Consider the following 21,558-nt stretch of genomic DNA (forward strand, 5'->3'; position numbering starts at 1 on the left):
CTGCATCACAGAAAGGACATAACTAAGTTTGTTACTTGATTTAAGAATATTTGCAGAGTATCCTAATCTTTCTTCCTTCCTTCCTTCCTTCCTTCCTTCCTTCCTTCCTTCCTTCCTTCCTTCCTTCCTTCCTTCCTTCCTTCCTTCCTTCCTTCCTTCCTTCCTTCCTTCCTTCCTCCCTCCCTCCCTCCCTCCCTCCCTCCCTCCCTCCCTCCCTCCCTCCCTCCCTCCCTCCCTCCCTTCCTTCCTTCCTTCCTTCCTTCCTTCCTTCCTTCCTTCCTTCCTTCCTTCCTTCCTTCCTTCCTTCCTTCCTTCCTTCCTTCCTTCCTTCCTTCCTTCCTTCCTTCCTTCCTTCCTTCCTTCCTTCCTTCCTTCCTTCCTTCCTTCCTTCCTTCCTTCCTCTCTTCCTTCCTCTCTTCCTTCCTCCCTTCCTTCCTCCCTCTCTTCCTTCCTCTCTTCCTTCCTCTCTTCCTCCCTTCCTCTCTCTCTCTCTTCCTTCCTCTCTCTCTCTTCCTTCCTCTCTCTCTCCCTTCCTTCCTCTCTCTCTCCCTTCCTTCCTCTCTCTCTCCCTTCCTTCCTCTCTCTCTTCCTCTCTCTCTCCCTTCCTTCCTCTCTCTCTCCCTTCCTTCCTCTCTCTCTTCCTCTCTCTCTTCCTTCCTCTCTCTCTCCCTTCCTTTCCCTCTCTCTCCCTCCCTTCCTCTCTCTCTCTCTCTCTCTCTCTCTCTCTCTCTCTCTCTCTCTCTTCTCTCTCTCTCTCTCTCTTAAGTGGATTTTGAACACAGTGCTTCAAGAAGTCTGCGTCTATGTGACAAAGTCAGAGTTTAATTTACAAATGTTAAAAAATCTGAAAAGATTGTTAAATGCTTTTTGGTAACTAGGTCCAAGTCAGCTGTCACTGGAAGTACCATATAGAATACTGTAAAGTCTGAGTTTGTCTCCAAAATTGCATTTAATTTAAAGAATGAAGGATTCTGTTAGTACTGCAGGCTTAGGGATTTGAAGAAATTTGGTATATAACTTTTAAACTCATCATATTTTAATGGCATCTGGGCAACAATTACTCCAGAGCTGTAGACCATCCAAAATAGCCTTGTTTCAGGCCCATATGGTTTTGGCCTCACTGTCATGGTGATAGCAAGAAGAAACAAATTTGCTCATTGTCACGGTGCACAAGTATCAGAATGGCTTTAAGCTTAAACCTTTGCTCCCTTCTTTTTCCTCTAGGTCTTTCTCATACAGATGTCAAATGCTACTAAAAATGTGTGACTCTATCCATTTCTAGAGGTTTCAACAGTAGTACAAATTAACAGTCATAACATGGACACAAGGCATAACTGGACCTTGCCACAATTATGCAACCCACAGAGCAGGCCTTGGATAAGACCAGGTCTTTGGAGTAATAGAGTGGAGTAGTTAGGGCAATTCACACTGCAGAAAAAAAAAACAAGTTAGGACAGTCTCAGCCTCTTTAATTCTTGAGGTTGTTGCACCCTCTGCATCTTTGCCTAGAATATTCTTATTCAAATGCACTACATGTAGCACTTTTGTAAAATGTTGCACATAAAAAAAAAATAAAAAAAAAATAAAAAAAAAGCAAAAAAAAAATTAGAAAGCAAGTCTGTTGAACTAGATGCATATTTTTTCTTGATGATTTCAATAAAAGGCTCACATTCATAAAGGAAAGGACAGTTATGGTAGGACAGGGAGGCAAACCACTCCCATTCATTTTTAGTATGTAGCTCTTGTGAAGCCGGCAATGCCACTGAATTGGCAATAACAAACATTAGCAGAAGTGGCACTAGACTTGCTGCTATCAAAGGAATCAGAGGAAGCTCAGTCATTTTGATTCCAACAAAACTGTGTTCAGACTCAGCTCACTTCAACAGACACAGATTTACCCTGCTCAGGATTCCCAGGATTCTGACTGTGACACACAGTCAGGGCTGTCTGATACACAGTGAATGTGGACACATTTTAATAATTCATCCCCAGTTTCAGTACCCTCTTTACAACCAACTGTGCTGGGAAATCCTTTATTTTATCTTTTTTTCCATGTACTTTGAGTCTTTTTTAAGAGGCCTCTCCAACTTGTAACCTTTTTCAAAATGATTTTCTGGTACTAGAGAAGGAAAAAATTAGACAATGATAACAATGAAAAAGCTTTTAGGTTAATTAAAACTACTTAGAATTGCTTTCTTATTTTTTTTCTTTTTTTCTTTTTATTTACTTAGCAATCTGATTACTAACTGAACTTCAGTTAAAAGGAAAGACATTCACAGAAGATATTAAGATATTAGGCATACATACATGTTTTTCTTCTTTCATTCTAATTTACATGCTGCTGCTTTTAGATTTGTTTAATTTCTCTACGATAGGCAATAAAATCTGATCAACAAAATACAAGTTCTCCTGTACGATAACCTTTCAGAGTTACCATGTTTGCTAGAAGGTGGCATGGTTCAACCATATTAAAAGCTATTGCTTATCAAACTGAGATAGCTTCCCATTTCAACAGATACCCTGGAAATTAGATGCATCTGCCATTAAAGGACATAGTTTTAATTAAAATGTAATTATTTACTAGACTCTTTTTGAACAAATTCTCATGACTACAATAAACATACATATACACCACCACTCTGGCAATCTTAGTAAAATATTTATGATAACCATCCTTTGACATACATCATGCTAGCTAGAGCACGATACTAAAATACTATGTTTGAAGTGTTAGCTTCATCAGGAAATATAAAAGGTAAAGGTAAGGTTTAAGATAAGAAAAATACAATGTAGAATTGTTCCAGTACCAATTAAAGATGCATACTCCTATGTAACACATTTGAATTTTCAATCATTAAATACGGAATAAGCAATATGTGAAATTTCCCCTCAAAGCTGAGCTGATTAGTTTTTCAGCATTTTGGCTCTTTGGAGCTCCACGACTCATTTCCCTGTGGTCTGTGTGTTGTGAATGAGGACTTGAAAGCTGCTAATGCAGAGGATTCTGGTCTTCTGCCCAGTCTTGCACTCCCCACAGCTGTTGGCAGTTTTGCTGTTGATTTCAAGGGAATTGGAACAAGCCTTCCAGAAACACAACTGGGACACTTTGGTGGCTCAGTCAGTGCAAGAAGCAACTTTTTCCTATGCAGTTCAGATAGGTGAAGCAGCTGAAAGCAGGTGATACAAGACTGCTTAGTTTAGTGTTCCCTGGGGGAAAGCACAAAACACAGGTTCTGATAAAAGCATTATTCTACTCTCCACCAGATTTTCCCATTACAAGCATTTGGATAGAACCTGTCAAACAATACTGGCACAAATAAAAATGGGTGAAATAAACAATGGGTATTGTTGCCAATAATAGGCCTACAGGGGAAGAAATTCTCAAAATAGTGTGGTGTTAGCAAAAATATGCAAGCTACACTTCTGAGCCTGCTCAGAAAGTAGGCCAGTGCCTATTATTAAGCTTATTACATTTTCAGAAATTAAACACAGGACAGACACAGAGGAATTCATCTAGCCATGAAAAGATTACACAGAAAATGGATGATAGACATGAAATTTTAGACTAAGATCCATTATAAGAGGCAGGATTCTAACAACTAATTGAGAAAGTTTCTAAAGTTATGAAAGGAACTGTACCTGAAAAATAGACCATCAACATTTTAATACAGCATTAATGAACTTTACTTATGAGGAACATGGTGTCCAAGGGAGAGATGAAGATGCATGCAAATTAATTTAGGAAATTTAAATCCTGTCTTTCCAAATTTAAGACATGAATTTACAACTACTGCATGTGCAGTAGTTGAAGGTTGTTTTCCAGAAATTCTTGCTTGAAGAGTTCTGAGTGATAAACTGGAAATCTTTTGGAAAATCAGTGAACAGATGCCACAGACCCCTTTATCATAATTCAACAAGCTTTCCTAGCTTAGCCAAGGACTTAGTTAGGCACACAGACCAAGCCATTCTTCCCTTCTAGTACCATGCTAAGGCATTTGGCTACTTTGTACTCTAGCATCAGAGGATTCCAGATTCTCAAACTCATACATGAGTTTGATCTCCGTCACAGACATTAAGTTCAGATTAGTAATTTTTTTCTGCAAACTACATTCCAGTCTATGCAAATGATGCTGTGTTCACTTGAAGCTGTAGGCAAGGATGTTTTTCAGAGTGGACCAAAGTACAATTAAAATCAAATACAGAATATCATGAAGAAAAGCAAACACCATTTCAATTACAGAAAGTCATCTAAAATTGCAACATGGAACAACCAAAGTATTTTGCTGAATAGTCAGTGGTGCAGGCTAGAGTCATCCCAGGCTCTGATATTCTCCAGAGGGTCAGAGATTTATGTTATGCCCACAAGTAAGCATGATCAGGGACTCATCTATTTAATTAAGCACAAGAGAGGGAGATGCTGATACTGGAGGCAAGGAAAAAGACCGTAGAGCACAAGAATGACAGAGGTAGCTTTCATGTTTACCTGAATACCTCTGCCACATAATATTACCTGAGAAACAGTAAATCTTATTTGAAACTTTTTGTATGTTAATTCCAAATCCATGAGCAGGAAGAAATCAATGGGCTGGTTTGATTTGATCTGATACATGTTCAATGAATCCACCAGATGACTTTATACTACCAGCCTTAAATCAAACTATTTATCCCTGTCTATCTGTCAAATTATGCTTGCAAACTTCTTGTCAGGTAAGACTCAAAATATTTTACTCCCTCTCTGTGATTCTTTTAGATTAAATTTTAAAGCATTATCTATAATAGTATATGTACAATCAAATATAAAGAAATTAGAGATGCCAGCACTAGTCAGTGTAGTAGATTACAGATTTGAATTTGAAAAACAAATCCTTGTTATAAAGAAAAATGGATTAAATCTTTGCATACTAAACTCAGCAATATTAAAAGATAAAAGCAAATCCGAGACTGTCACAAGCATACTTTTAAAAGGAAATTCTTGGTGTTGCTTCTGTTCTTTTAGCACACAGGAAATGTTTTGCAATACATTCACTTCCTTGTTCCATTCTACTGCAAAAATTGCTCATTAAGGCCCTAAATTTCTGTGAAAACAGACCTGGAGAACTGAGTGTATCTGCACAGTGCAATCTACAGCTTCTTTGTTGCCATCAAAGGATACAAGGCCTTCATGCAGCCTCCTCGCTTTTCTACAACTACTGGACTGCTTCTCAAGTGGGATCTGCAACTTCCCTGTCTAAGAGGGGATATGGGGTAAAATGATGCACTTGGAACTCTCCTTGACATTCTTAAAAATGCCTTAGATAAGTAATAGTTCAGATAAATTTGCATATTGCATCTGCATGTCTTTTCTAGCACTGTGTGTTTTTCACGTGTTCTCGAGGCAGTGCTTTAACATTCTGTCGCTTCATTTTCTGCCTGTGCAAATGCTGTCAGCAGAGGCTTTCTTCGGAAGGCAATTCATAAAAATGAATTGATTTAAACTATGAATTGTTAAGTCAAAGCTGTAAAAAGTATTATGTGAAATCCATGAGTTTAAATACATTGACTAGAACTGTGTTAGTTAATATTTCAATGACAGCCTATAAAAAAGAAACAGAAGCAAATGAGGTTTGGCTATAATTTCCTAACTACAATGCATATGCCTAAGTCCAGGATATACACACTGGCACATCACAGACAGAACTGAATATAGACTGGCATGTGCCTTGGGTCACCAGTGCCCTACCAAAGACACAAGAACAGGTCTACAGACTTGTACAGCACCATCCTCCCACAGAGTTCACAAAATAATAAAAAATAATTTTGCTGTGCTTTATGATCATTCTCACTGGAAGAAGTAGTAGCAGTAGTAGTAGCAGCCATAGTGACAGTATTTTTACATTGTTGATGATAACAGTACAGAATCAATGAAGTATCTGCATCAAAAAAAGATGAATCCTGCCAGGATTGACAAGAGCCGATGACATTTTGAAAATCTGGCAAGGTTTAGCTGCACTAAGCATTCTTCCTCAACTCTCAGTTCTGCCCCCAGCTCTGAACACCTGTTTAAACACCACCAAAATGAAGCATGATACAGTGAAGGTGCAGGGCTGATAGCAGCCTGTGGAGAAGTAGCCAGATATGAAAAAAACACATCAGAACAAAGTTCTGTCACTTATTCTCAGGACAGAACAACCTCCATTTTAAACAGCTTCTAAAAAAGCGTAAAAAAAAAAAAAGAAGGCCCTGTTTCTTTTGTTCTTTAGAATACCTCTAAACACATACAGAAAAAGATCGTTATTATTGAAAATTTTAACCAATGTTGAGGCTGTGAAACTGTTCTTTGTTACAGTGGTTTAAATACAGAAGGGCAATTCACTGTAAGTTAATGTTTAAAGTATTTTTCTTAAATGCTTGTGATATTTTTCTCCTCCAGTCTCTGTGATTTTTCCTGTCACTTGCTCCTCTAGTTGTGCTGATCTTATGTGTGCTCAAGCATTCAACGCAGAATGTTCTTTCCCCACTGCAAGAGTCATTCCAGTCCTAACCTGGCCCAGCTTGTATCCCATCCCAGGCTCCCTCTCTATGGGCTTAGATAAGCCATTCCTTCTTGCTCTCGTCGATAGTCTCTGTAAAGTTGGGGTCATTGTTCATTATGGCAGCATCAGCACTTTCAGCTGACTCTGCTCCTTTGGCCTCATTGGTATGGTAGGTTCCCTTGTGGCGAAACATGTAGCGGATCAGGAACACCAAAGTGCAGAGGATGGTGAAGATCACTACAGCAATGACACCTGAGCAGAGAAGGAAAGAAAAGATGACACTAAGGGGGAGAACACCCACAGATTCTGGTACAAAGAAAGAGGTTCACAACTACATGGGCAGCTGAATATCACCACAGTTGCTTGGTTTTCACTTCTCTAAAATTTATGTTATAATAAGTGAGGGAAGTCTGCTGGTGACTTTCACCCCATAGTTTACCTTTTACCTAGTCACAGAGGTGAGCTTCATTGATTGTTAGGCAGAGGATGCTGTGTCCTTAAAACGAGGAGATGAAATGGGGATATGTTGTTGGCTGGGCAGCTATTTGGAGACAGAGGACACTAGAGTATCATCCACAATGAGGAAATTACAACATTTGTCAGCTAAAAAAAAATCTTGTAATCAGAATTATTTGATGTCACTTATGTTAAATGATGTGTTGGGCAGCCACGTTGTTCAGGTATGGTCTGAATTTTCTGAGGAATGCAATATTATCCTCACTTTATAGTTGGTTACCAAAATAGAAGTAATAAAGTAAAAGTTATAAGTAGTAATAAAAAAATAAAATTGAAATGAAAAATAACGTAACAAATCAAAACTAAAGCAACTGACTTAAACCTGGTTATGGAAACACAGTCCTATGTCAGGGACAGGGAAAAGAAATAAGAAATTCCATTCAACTGCACATATTACTATACTCAGTTTTGCTTTACAAGATAAAAAATCTCTCATCACCAATCTGTCATTTTATATGTATCTAGAACTGACTAAAAGGTATTAGGATGATCTTTAAAACATTTGTTTTAAAACATTCGTTTTAAAGAATTTGTTGCAATACCAAAGTTGCCTTTAGAGAGTTCTGGTGTAACACTTCAGTACAGAGAGATGGGCTGGACCAAACTGTAGGTATGCATAAATTTATTCAGTATATTTACAGCTGGAGACAGCTTGGCTGAAAGTCTTCAATTTAATGCTAGTTTAAGATCCAAGTTGTGGCATTACTTCACATCACCTAAGAACCTATCACACTGAATGGCACTGCGAGGTATACAAGTTGTAGAAGAACCTGAGAAAACAAGGTATGAATTACTTCTATCAAGAGTGTAACTAATAGTTTTTGCCATATATCCATGTTGAATCTGATATAACTGGAAAAGTGTCCTTGCCATTTAACATAAATGAATTACTCTATTACCACAAGTAACTATTCAAGCACAAACTATTCCTCACAAGCATGCTTGTTATTTGTATTAAAAATATGAATATTTTGATGTGGTTAAAACTGAGTATGAGGGGATAAACTAAGTGAAAACAAGCCATTTTACTAGAACAAATCACCTGAACATAATTATACAAACTTCTACTTTGGTGTAATTTTCCCAAAGTCAGTTCTTAGCACGTAGACTGAATATGTCACCAACTGCAACTAAGCCTCACAGTTGTGCCACAGAATCTCTTAGGAAAATTAGACATTTTTCCTACCTCCTATAATAGCAGAGTTTCTGTTAACTCCATCTTCTATAGCTTGACCATTGTATGGGAAATCAGCACTGGCTGTAAATAAAGAATTAAAGATTCACATTATAGTATCAGCAAAACTTAATAAACTAGTTCAGAAATACATCCAACATACTTAGATACAATTTAAAGAAAAAGTAAACAGATAGATATTTATCTAAATAAACATGAAAGAAAAATATCCTTCACTATTATCTGATCCCTTCCGACTTTTTGCTTCCTTCTCAACAAAAATAAAACAATGGAGGTACCTTCAGTAAGCACTGCTATTAATACAGAAATACAGAAGGCAATTTTGTTACTCTACTGTCATAGACACAGTAAGTTTAATTAGCACAAAACCAAAAATGTATATAAACCTTTCTTTCACAAGCATATGAACACATGCTTCATTTTAACCTTAAGAGGTTTTTCAAAGACAATCTGTTCTGGTTCAGCTGGGACAGAGTTGATTTTTTTCATTGTGTTTGTTGTGATGCTATGTTCTGACTGTAGGAGAAAAACTATGTTGATACAACATTAATGTTTTAATTGTTGCTGAGCAGTGCTGTATAGAGGTGGTTTCAGTTTTTCAGCTTCTTGCACTGTTCTGCTAGTGAAGGGGCTGCGGTGGCATAGGGAGCTGAGAGGGGACAGAACCAGCTGACCTAAACTGGCCAAAGGGATATCCCATACCATATGACATCATGTGAAAAAGCTATAAAATTGAGGGGAATTGGCTAGGGGAATCTGCCACTGCTCAAGGATTGGATGGACACTGGTCAGCAAGTGGTGAGTAATTGTTCAGTGCACTGCTTGTTTTGTATATGTATATATATATTTATATATATATAGAGAGAGTAATTATACATATATAAAATTATCATAACTGTTATTCCTTTCTTCCTCTTCTGTTTTAGTAAGTAGTTTCAATCTCAACCTATGAGTTCTACTTTATTTTTCCAGTTTTTACCCCCATCTCACTGGGAGGCAGGGTAGCAAAAGACTGTGTTGTTTAGCTGTTTGCCAGGTTAAACCACAAAACAATTTCATCAATTCAACTTGTCATCAAAATTTTTCTTTCTAGTCATACACAAAAATTTGATGCTGCAGTAACTGTACAACCTGAGGAAACTAGGTGAGGGGCTGCAATCATTTACTACTTTGTCAGTGGTATTGATTTTGGGATAGAGAAAATGTTTTCAAAAGCCTTTCATAGAATCACAGAATCATTAAGAGTCGGAAGGGACCTCTAAAGGTCATCTAGTCCAATTCCCCTGCAATCAACAGGAATGTCCACAGCTAGGTCAGATTGTCCAGGGCATTGCCTTGCCTTGAAAGTCTCCAGGAACAGGGTGTAAATCACATCACTACGTAATCAATTCCAGTGCCTTACCACCCTCACTGTAAAAGACTTTTTCCTTATATCTAACATAAATCCACCCTCTTTGGGCTTGAAGCCATTTTCCCTTGCTCTGTCACCACTGACCCTGCTAAAAAATCTGTCTCCTTCTTTCCTGCAGCTACCCTATAGATACTGAAAGGCCACTATCAAGTTATCTCAGAGCCTTCTTCCCCAAGCTGAACAGCCCCAGCTCTCTCATAGGAGAGAGCCTGTCCTCATAGGAGAGGTGTTCCATTCTTGAGATCATTTTTGTGGCCCTTCTCTGGACATGTATGGACTAGGTATGAAGGGGGTAGGGGTGTAACTGGGGTCACTAATACAGAGCCTGTACATAACTTCCCTGTGCTTGCAGGAGTGGGATGTGCTTCTAAGACCGCAAGGTCTTGGCCCTTGGTGAAGAAAGACGATGACTCACCCCTTTGTAAGAAGAACATAAGGGCTGGTGTGAGGTTGGTGGCTGTGGAAACACCTGAGTGTGGTCATGAGGGTATTAGGGCTGCTGCCACTTGCAAGGAGGCCAAGCTCAGGAGCCCTTACACTAATGCACGCAGCATGGGTAATAAACAAGAGGAGCTGGAGGCCATTGTGTGTTTGGATATTTTTGATTTAGTTGCCATCATGGAAACATGGTGGAATGATTCCCACAGCTGGAGTGCTGTGATTGAGGGCTACCGACTTTACAAAAGAGACAGGCTAGGTAGGAAAGACGGTGGTGTAGCACTCTATGTTAAAAAAGACTGAATGTGTGGCAATAGATGACGGTGATGATAGGGTTGAAAGCTTATGGGTCAGAATAAAAGCTATGGCCAACAAGACTGACATTACTGTGGGAGTCTGCTACAGGCCACCCACCCAGGATCTGGTGGATGAGATGCTTTATAAACAGTTGGGTGAGGTGTCAAGGCCACTCCCCCTCGTTCTGGTGGGGGACTTCAACTTCCCAGACATCTGCTGGAATTACAATACAGCTGACCAGGAACAGTCCTGGAGGTTTCTAGAGTGTGTGGGAGATAACTTCCTGACACAGTTGGTGAGGGAGCTGATGAGGGGAAGCAAAATCCTGGGCCTGCTGTTTGTTAACAGAGAAGGCTTGGCGGGGAATGTAAAGGTTGGAGGCCGTCTGGGACAAAGTGATCATGAGATGCTGGATTTCTCTATCCTTGTTGAACCACAGAGGGGAGTCAGCAGAACTGCCACCTTGGACTTCTGGAAGGCAGACTTCAACCTCATTAGGACCATGTTTGAGAGGGTCACTTTGGAGGTAACTACGGAGAGAGCGGGAGCCCAGGAAGGCTGGGAATAGTTTAAGGAAATTTTTCTAAAGGCGGGAGCTGGCCATCCTGAAGTCACAAAAGATGAGCCGATGGGCAAGGAGGCTGGACAGGCTGAACAGAGACCTTTGGCTGGATCTCAAGAACAAAAGGAAAGTTTATGGTCATAGGAAGAGTGGACAAGCTACTTATGAGGATTACAGGTATGTAGTGAAGATGTGCAGGGAGAAAATTAGGAAAGCCAAAGCACAGCTAGAACTGAGCTTGGCCACTAAGGTAAAGGAGAACAATAAATATTTTTATAAACACATCAACAGCAAGAGGAAGGCTAGGGAGAATCTCCATCCCTTGTTGGATGCTGAGGGCAACTTGGCCACCAAGGATAGGGATAAGGCTGAGGTACTTAATGCCTTCTTTTCCTCAGTCTTTAATAGTAAAACTTGTTGCTCCCTGGGAACACAGCCCCCTGCACTGCAAGATGGGTAAGGGGAACAAAATAAGCCCTGTGCGATCCATGAGATAGTTTTGGACCTGCTCTGAAAGCTGGATGCTTAGAAATCCATGGTGCTGGATGGATTGCACCCCAGAGTGATGAGGGAGTTGGCGGAAAGAAAGTGGTTGCCAAACCACTTTCCATCATTTTTCAGCAGTTCTGGCTGACTGGGGATGTCCTGCTGGATTGGAGGCTGGTGAATGTGATGCCCATCTTCAAAAAGGGCCGGAAAGATGAACCTGGTAGCTACAGGCCCATCAGTCTCACCTCAGTGTCCGGGAAGGTTATGGAATGAATAATTTTGGGAACCATCATGGATGAATTAAAGGTCAGCCAGGGGATCAGGCCCAGTCAGCATGGGTTTATGAATGGTAGATCCTGTCTGACAAACCTGATTTCATTCTGACAAGGTGACCCATTTAGTGGAAGAGGGTAAAGCTGTTGATGTGGTCTACCTGGACTTCAGTAAGGCCTTTGACACTGTTGAACCTCATGAGGTGAACTTGGGCCCACTGCTCAAGCTTGCCGAAGTCTCTCCAGATGGTATCTCATCCCTCCAGTGTGTTAACCACACCCTACAGCTTGGTGTCATCAGCAAACTTGATGAGGGTGCACTTGACTCCACTGTCGATGTTACTGATGAAGATATTAAAGAATATTGGCCCCAGCACCAAACCCTGGGAGATACCACTTGTCACTGTCTCCATCCAAAACTGAGCCATTGACCATCACTCTCTGGACCCAATCCTGCAGCCAGTTCTTCATCCATTGAACCCACCAAATCCATATCTTTCCAATTTGGAGAGAAGGATGCTGTGGGGTAATGTGTCAAAGACCTAACTGAAGTCCAGACAGATTACATCAGTGGCTATTCCCTTGTCCACTGATACAGTGACACCATCATAGAGGGCCAAAAGGTTAGTCAAACAGGATTTGCCCTTGGTTCTCCTGTATCACTTCCCTGCCTTCCATGTGCCATAGCATAGCTTCCAGGAGGATCTGCTCCATGATCTTCCCTAGCACAGATGTGAGATTGACATTTTCACTTAACTAGAAACAGTTCAAACAATCAAGGACTCTAGTTCCTTATTATGTTAGTATTTAAAACCCAGCTGCATTTTCCTTGTCTCATGGATTAGGCAATATTTTAATAATTTGATTTTATAGGCCAATGATATATTCACTATACCAAAAAACTGTCTAACGGAATTCAACTGGTTTTCTGTTAGCATTAAGTAATAACCATAATAAAGTACTTCTTGTATTGCGAAGAAGCTGTAACAAATGAATGAATTGCTTCAGCTTGCCACATGGCCTGAAAAGAGGTTTATGTGTATACTCTTGGGGGGAGTTGAGCCAACTGTGTATGGTTGTCTGCAGAACAAAAAAGAGAACATTTCTCAGGACTCAATGAAGGGAGACTGGCCAGCAGTTTTTGCCAGTGGCACTTGTCTCTGCCATCTGTTGGCACTCTATCTTCTAAAAAACACATTTCTGTATCTCTCTAAAACAAATGCTATTCTGAATGTCAGATAAATAAACTCACAACTCCATACTGGTCCCCTACAGAGACATCTTGAAACAGTATACATAACAGTATCCCTACAGCAATGAAAAGGAAGAACTAACAAGAGGAAAATGAATCTGAATTATAAACTTACTCTCTCAGACCCTTAGGTAAAATATGCAATCTAAATGTCTCCATTTAGAAAAGCATTAAGTTTGCCTGATTGCTCTCTAACCCACAAGAAAGTTCCTGTTCAACAGGGCAATGCTGCAGCCAGTCACAAGTCCTGCTGCTTCCTTCTGAGTGACTGATAATTTTGCTTCATTATGGTAGGTGTGATTTTGCATCTAACATTTTCAGAGGTAGGTCTTTTTCATGCCACTTTCCACATATAATCCTCCTGCAAATCCACAAAATTGAAATGTAAAGTGACCGTCAGAGTAGAAAAGTGGTCCAAAAAGTGAGTGTGGGCAGAGAAATCAGCATGTGCTGGACAGCCCAGGGATCAGGCCCAGCCAGCACAGGTTCATGGAAGGAAGTTCCTGCTTGACACACCTGATCTCCTTCTATGATCAAGTGATCAAGCAAGTAAAGTGCTGACCAAAGCCTTGCTGTATTCAGATAATTGCCGATAAAAGACCCAAAAGGAATATTTGAGTGAAACAAAATACAAAAGTAAAAATCCAGCCAAATGAACAAGAAAACCAAAGAGCAAAACATAAGTAAAGATCTGCCCTTATGGAAGGAGCAAGTAACAGATGGATTTGCTCTTCTGCAGCACCTACAAACAACACAGGTAGCACTTCACACTAAGCTTCATGTATTGTATGTATATAACCTTGATGTTAGCATTTGCTAACTCAGATACTATGTATTGTGACATTAAAATTTTGTTATGTTACTCTGTGATAAAAAAGACTGGTACAGTTTTCATTGGTAGAGGTGGGGTGGAGACAAGAGAATTTTTACTGTGTATTTTTATTCTCTCAGCTCCCTATGTCCATAAACTTATAACAGCTGGGGAAAAAAAAAAAAAAAAAAGAGGGGAAAAAAAGAGAGGTTGAAGTCCTTGGAAGAAAGAGGTTTTCACAGACATAATACAAACAGCAAGATCAGCTTCTGCACTTTTAGCATTCATCTAATTCTGAAGAAAAAAAGAAAGGACTGGACAGCGGATAAGGGACAGGTCAGAGTAGGTTGTTTTAATCTAAATTTAATGGTAATACAGGAAGTGAAGTTCTTTTCAGCCTAGGGAAAGGAAAAAGAAGGCAGTTACATAAAGTACTTGGGCACCTGTATGCTTCTTATTCCAGTTTTTTACTTATTCATGCCATTCCTATGTTCCAAGTTAAAGTTATTTCTTGTGGAAAACATTTAATCTTTGCAGAGGATCTTTTTAATAGTACCAAGACTATTTCAGATCCAGAGTCAACAGAAACTATTACCTGCACCATCAATTTTTAGGTTTTCTCCTTCTACATGCTCTGTGTTAAAAAGTTTTCTAGTTGGGTATGGGCAACAAGCAAAATAATCAGTGCAAACTGCCAATTTGCCATTGTGACTCTATTAGCAAATGCTTTTGTTTATCACTCACCATCATCTATTTCTAAGTTAATGAAGCTTACAGCACATGTTTTTCCTGAAACTGAAACAGAGCCCACTGTGTCAGACTGGAAAAGGTACTTTTACAAAGCTTGAGTAGTTCTTATTTGACTCTGCTAAATGAGCTCTTATGATACCTTCTCCTTGTACCAAGGAAATTTAACCCAGAGTGGAAAGTCTGGAATTGTTCACACATGGCTCAACATTATTTCTCTTCTATCCCTGTGAAACACCTTTCACACATTATACCACAATTGTTGCACTGTTTAGTGTATGGCATTTCCTTAGTAGGAGTCTTTAAAGCAATATCATATTTTCCCTCTACTGCTGCCGAACACTGGGGAGGACAATAGGAGGAATGCCTAGCTGTAGTTCTTACTAAAGCTTCTCATCACCAGAAATGAATGCAAGCCATCATGCTCTGGTTGCCCAAGACTGAAACAGTCAAGTAAACCGTTATTACAATGAGTTTTTTTTTATTTTTTTTTACTGAACAAAAGCTAACAGACCAATTGAAGTACTGCAAGTGCATGCTGCATGGTCCCTGATACCCTTCTTCATGACAGAGTACTGCAACTAATCAAGATTAAATTTATAATTTTTAAATCTGTCTGGTCAAAGTAGAATTAATTCAGCAAAAGTTTTCCACGCAAAACTAAATCAGCAAAAGATCAAGCATAGTAGCACAGGACAAGGACAAATTGAACTTTAACATCAATGAACTATCAGGAAACATTCAACTATCTTGAGTATATCCAGCCAGTCTTTTGTTAGCTTGCAGTTGAATTATCTATTGGAAGAAGAAACCAAAATTAACAACCAATACACATTACTGCACTAGTTAATTTTCAGGAAGTTTCTGGCACACTTTTTAGAGACACAAGCCAGTGAGGAGGTATCCCTCAGGAAACGTACTTCTATGGAAGAAGAAGCTTAGAACATAACCTTCACAAACAAACTGATCTCATAATTTCAGAGCAAAAATGGACTACTAAGGTTTCTGATTAAATAAATCAAGTAGGAAATTGCATGTCATGAATAGTGAAGAGATGCAGTACAACCTTAGTAAAAAAAGGCCTGTGGCATGAATGGAATGAGTTTTAGAGTAAGATGTTGCCAGTATCTGCATTTGGGACTTTCAGCTTCAGAACATCTTCTGCTTCTTACAAAGCTCTGCCCTATCTTTCTACTGAATAAGACTGAACAGAAGGGCTGCAAGGAATTGTTTGAGATTTTGAAAAACAAAGACAAACGTATGACCTTGGCACATGCTTCTCTTGCATACCAAAACTGACAGAGAGATAATAGGACTACTTGGTGTCAAAACCGTGATGGTCCCCACTTTTCCTCTCACATTTTAATTTTATACCACTGTGAAGCCATCAACTTGCTGGGACAGTTTCTAATTTATGCTAATAAATGAAATCAGTAAAACCAGAAAAAAGTGAAATCAGAATCAGGCCAAAATATGACACATGTCAATGTAAACATAAATACAAATTTAAAGGAGGATGATTTTTTTTTTTTTTTTCCTGAACTATATATCTAACACCCAAACAGCAAGAAGGAAAAATACAATCCTCTGAAGTCAGGCACAGTATATACTTCCAAAGACTGTCAAGCACAAAGCAGAATAAGTTTGCTGGGATCAGCAAATGGTTTTGGCTTTCTAGCATTTTCTGCATGAGAGGAACGCAGTAATGACTGATAGGATTTCCCATTAAACATGGTCTAAGGAAAGCAGACATTTCAGAAAACAAATCAGCACTTTATAAATACACATGTCTAAATTTTTTTTTTTGTATGACATTGACTACAATATACTTACTAGCAATTCAATAGAAGAAATACTACTATGTTTAATCCACACATATCACCAATGTCTTGCTTACTACATAACCAATACTACAAAGTACTACCCAGCAGCACTATATTTCTTCATAAATGTAAGAAAAGACAACAAAACATAAACAGCAACAAAAGGCAAAAATGAATGAATAAATAAAAATTATTCTCTCAACTGCTCAGCTGAGTTAACGTGGGACGAAGCCCAGCTTACCTGAATCTAAGTGCCATGGATCAGTTGCAGCAGACATTGGTGGGATTGTCAGTGGTGATGCTCCACAGTTGGATTCCACCAGTTCTCCTTGAATGTGGACGTGAGAGGAGGTATTGGTAGATCTCAAAGCTGCTTTGAGGGGAGCGATCTTGTTGAACTGTACTCTTGATAGGCAACCAGTAAATCCTGGTGTGTTGTATTTATATATATCTTGGTCGATCTTCCCAATTTCTACAGGAAATGAAGAAACAAAAAGATATAGCAAAATAATTCACTGCTTTGGAAAGCACGATCTTAGAACTCAGTTCCCAGAGCTCAGTTCCAAAGTCTCTGTTTCAGGAGACTAAAAATGTTTCAGACACTGTCAGACTTCTTTCCATTTTGTTACAGATTAAAGCAAGAAACCTGCAAACCTTGTTGAGACCTGGTTTTGGTATGCTATCATTAAAATGAAAGGCTGGGGAGAAGGAGGCATCAGCAAATGAAAGACCAGGAGAAAACCCTCTCCTGTATGAGGTGATAAAAGAGAAGGTACGGGCATAATTGTGGCTGGGATGCCTCTTCCAGCTGAAGCTTCTTCATTCACCCCAGCTCCTTGCCTGCCAGTCTGCCTTCATTGGTCAGGACCCTGTCAACAGAACCATTGCACACACTTGTGCCATTAGCATTCATACTCCACCGCAATTCACTCCTTTTCCTTCCCATTTCATCTCAGAGACCAAGCATCCCCTTGGCTAGATATAGAAAATAGCTCCTCACCAACCTCCTTCCTCTGCAAGCTGTAAAAAGTGGAACAAGCAGGGCTGTACAGAGATGGTAAATTCCCTGTTCTTCTGCTATGATCTGATGAGCCACAGCTCTTATCTCTTCTCCTCAGGGCCCCAGCCAGCAAAGAGCTTTTGGAAATTGGACAAAATGCACATGGTGGCTGTAAGCTAGCCCACAAACTGGTGGATGCACTTTAAGAGCAGTCCACAGGCATCTTCTTGGGCTTGAGAAACCAGGAGCTTTCCTCACTTCTAACACAACAATTAAAACAATCATCAAGCCTTAGCACTTGTCTACAGAATCTGTAGATCGTTCACAGCTCTTTTGCTTTTCCTGTCAGGAACTTTTACAATAGCCCAGCACAAAAAGGTGGAAACAAAACTTCCACTCTTCATCAGCTGACTGTGTTACAGAGGATATTAGCACATAAAAGCCTTGCTGAAGCATCAAACATAAATTTTGCTTTGCACTGTGGAATTTAACTTAATTCCCTCTGCTTCAGCACAGAGTACATAAAAAAGGAACATGACAGCATCATGTTCATGCTTTACTAAAGAATTGCTCCAGCATCCTTCAGATGCCTTCATATTCCCTTTCTGAAGGTTTCCATTCCCTGGTTCAGCAGGGTGAGGAGCTCAAGTCCAGCCCTTGAAATTAATGGAAAGATGCTTACTGAGTTTGATATAGGCTGGTTTGGTTAGTAATACATTAGTTTAAGAACCAAATGGAATCCATAAGTGATAGTTCTAAAACTTAACAATTCAGCTTTAGTGGGTGAACAGTCTTGTTTTTCCCCCAATAATTTTGCACTGGGGACATAATAGAATACTTTTATCTTCTGCCTCAATGATTTTGCCACATGAGAATTACTGGAGTCACCACAGAATACTTTTATCTTTTGCCTCAAAACATGCAAGGATATTTTCCTTGGGTTCCACATACATTGTTCTTAAAAAGTGGTCCACAATATCCTAACAAGCAATGGAAATCTTCCAAACTGGGGAAAAGTGAATGAAAGTGAGTCAGAGGGTTCAGTGATGAAGCTGATGGTGAAAAAAAGAGAAGTAGGTGGGAACTTGACCACTGAGAATGCCCAAATACCACTGAGAATGCCCAAAGTAACATTAGTACATACCTATGAGACCTTGAAAAAGAGTGAATATGTATGACTAAGTATCACACATACATATCTTAACTGTATAAACATAGAACCTGAACTCTGACAGTGTTTGCTTGCTTGTCAAGTTGCCTGGTGCACATTGTGAGGAATAAAGGAATGCTGCTTTTCTAACACTGCAGTGGAGTTCGAGAGTTTTCTTCCTGGACTTTGGATGACAAGTTGAGCAACACAACATAGTACACCAGGAACAGAAGACATGAAGCAGACTGAGATTGCTCAAAGGCAACCTTTTCAGATAGGAATAATGCTAAGGCTTTAAAGAGCGTTGTTACTAGAAAACAAAACAAAACACAAAACCAAACAACATAAAATTGCAAGATTGTGTCATAAAAAAATAAAAAAGAAAAAACAGCTGAGACAGATGATTCTACAGAAAGCGCAAGAGAATTTTTTTATTATAAAAGCTGGGGAAAGATCTAGGAAGCAAAGCATGTCTAGGTATTTGTGCTAGTAAACACAAAAAGCCAACAACACAAAGTTAGTAGAAAATGCATTTCAAGCCTTTTGGATTAGTTTGTGTCCAGCTCTAACCAAACTAGGCTCAATATAACCTACAGGCAACAACATCTGCTGACTAAGCAAGTTAAAAATCTACCATGCAACATCTAACAGTGCTATTTCTACAAGTAGGGTTTTGCATCATAAACATGTACAAGGAGTTCCAAAGCTATAAACCAGAGTATTTTCAAGCTGGATTTTTTTGGGGTGGTTTACAAATTAGACATGAATTATTGGAAAGCTGGTGGAACCTGGACAAACCTTATTCACATTTAGAACAACTTACTGATTTTCACACAAACTTGAATTGTACCTTTTCTGTCTTGGCAACCAATTTAGAATGACAAACATGAAACATTTAATGCCTGTATGGGAACTGTTGATCATGGCCTGAACCTCTGACTGACCAGCTGAGGCAAGCAACGAGTCAGCGGCAGGAGCACAGGTGAAGCTAATTCCTGTGCTACTGGAAGGGTTGAAGCCTGGCTCTACATCCCCTAGGCGCCATTTGACTGACTGCCACTAAGGAGGGATCTTTTTCTGAAGATTGTTCTTTTCTGGAGTTTTACTGTGAGCCTTCAATAACAGTGAGTATTTCATTTATTAATTATCTTTCTATCATGATAATCTTACTTAACCTAATATCTGTATAAGTCTAGCCTCTGTACACTTATTGATTGTATGTACACTTACTGATTGTACAATGCCTTACCTAACATGTGTAAAATAAGTGACATAAATGTATTGGTTATTAATATACAGGTGGTAGCAAATGTACAGAAGGTATAAGTAAAGGAAAACTCACCAATGGTGGTGCCTTGGCTGAAGAAGCTAGGGCAGTCCTCACTGGTGAGCAATCTCCAAGAGATACTGCTTCAGTGGGAGTCAGCCCTTAAATGAGGTCTCAGAGGGGATGGAGTCGAGCTCCACCCCTCCCAGGAGCACAGCTACATCACTCTCACCTGTGCTCCCACAGCTGACCCCATACTTGCCTCAGCTGATTAATCAGAGGTTCAGGCTGTGATTACCAATCTCCCATACACTCCACCCCTTCACAGCGTGAACCAATGATTAGGTGAGTTTTCCCTTATCACAGAGACCCAATGCGACGCTGATACAATTTCCCGTCGCACCGAATGCTGATGTTATTCAAATGATGATTGGATGGGTATTCACGATCTTCCGTGGGCCAGTGCTTGATAGATGTTACTGGAGACAAGCCATCTTGAGGTACAAGTCCATTTGCGTTTCATCAGTCCACACAAATCGTCCTCTGATGGTCCTAGAGGCTTAGAATCTTAGGGAGAGTAATACAGATGTTTCAAGGGTACCAGGAGAGGAAGGTCTGCCCTCCAGGGCAAGATACAGGCCATATTCTTATCTTGGGTCAGTACTTCTGCTCGTACCGGATTATGTCCCGGCCTCTGATACCATACCCTCTGGCCAGATATCTGTGGCTGTATAACTATATCTGGCACCAGAGGAGGAGTCTTGATCTGCCATAGGGACATGATAGGTGTCCCTTCAGCAATAAAGACCAGAGTATTGACCACGATGTCAGTAGGCCATGTACCTATCACCGAGGGGGTAACTGAACCTCCCACCTCCAATAGTCTCCCCCAAGGTGCAAGTAGGCCACACCACTTGGGTCCTACTTGCACCTTCCAGGGCCAATTTATCTTATGGATTCCTGGTTTTAGATTCTCAGGGGCAGGGAGCAGAAGATTATTTTCATTACCAACCTGCAGTTTTACCTCATTATCAGTACCTGTAATTTGGATCTTAAGAGGGGAGGCCCATATAGTGTGTAACATTTTCAGGGCACTGGGTCTGCCATCCCGAGGCCTTTCGTTCAAGTCCCGCAGGGTTTCGTATAATCTTTTTGTCCACCCCTGCAGGGACTGGGAGTCTGTCTTCAGGGCAGCCTTAAGGATACCATTGTAGCGTTCAATAAGGCCTGCCCCTGTTGGATTATATGGCAGATGGAATCGCCATTCAATGTTGTTCTCTTCTGCTCAGCGCTGTATCATCGCTCCAGTAAAGTGAGTCCCTTGGTCGCTCTCGATGACTTGAGGTGTCCCATATGCAGACATCAGTTTAGTGAGTGCCTTAATTGTATATGCTTGATTTGCCTTTGGTACGGGATAGGCTTGCAGCAGTCCACTTACAGTATCAACGCAGGTCAGGGCATATCTGTGTGCCCCCAGTGGCGCAGTGGTATAAGCTGCTGCCTGCGGCACTGGAGGGCCTGGGTTTGAATCCCCCCTCTGTGGCGCAGGGGTAGAAGTGCCGCTTCGCTACACAGGGGGCTCGAAACCCGGGAGTTGGACTCGATGATCTCTAAGGTCCCTTCCAACTCGCACGATACTATGATACTATGATGATCTCGCCCCCTCAGATCGAGGGAGGGGCCCAATGTAATCAACCTGCCATCTCTGAAGAGGACTATATCCTCTAGCAATGTGGGATGTTGTTTCAGGCAACGGTCTTGGTCTCATCTTTGAGCAAGCGTCACAGTCCTGACATGCTTGGACGATATCAGATAG

At 40.2% G+C, this 21,558-nt stretch overlaps 1 protein-coding gene across 3 annotated transcripts in view; it reads right to left on the reverse strand.

The window, feature by feature from the left end:
* Nucleotides 1–293: 293 nt before the first annotated feature.
* Nucleotides 294–21,558, reverse strand: part of CNTNAP2 (contactin associated protein 2) — a 624,497-nt gene continuing 603,232 nt past the window's right edge. For 2 of the 3 annotated variants that reach the window (XM_072329823.1, XM_072329821.1), the window contains 3 exons: nucleotides 16,567–16,797; nucleotides 8,215–8,286; nucleotides 294–6,764 (listed from right to left, as the gene is read on the reverse strand). In XM_072329823.1, the coding sequence (XP_072185924.1) occupies nucleotides 6,565–6,764; nucleotides 8,215–8,286; nucleotides 16,567–16,797 (503 nt within the window). In that variant the 3' untranslated portion in view covers nucleotides 294–6,564. The remainder of the gene's footprint in view (nucleotides 6,765–8,214; nucleotides 8,287–16,566; nucleotides 16,798–21,558) is intronic. The other variant, XM_072329822.1, reaches the window with a different exon arrangement.

The sequence above is a fragment of the Excalfactoria chinensis genome, chromosome 2 (genome assembly GCF_039878825.1).
Source record: "Excalfactoria chinensis isolate bCotChi1 chromosome 2, bCotChi1.hap2, whole genome shotgun sequence".
In the NCBI taxonomy this organism is placed as follows: domain Eukaryota; kingdom Metazoa; phylum Chordata; class Aves; order Galliformes; family Phasianidae; genus Excalfactoria; species Excalfactoria chinensis.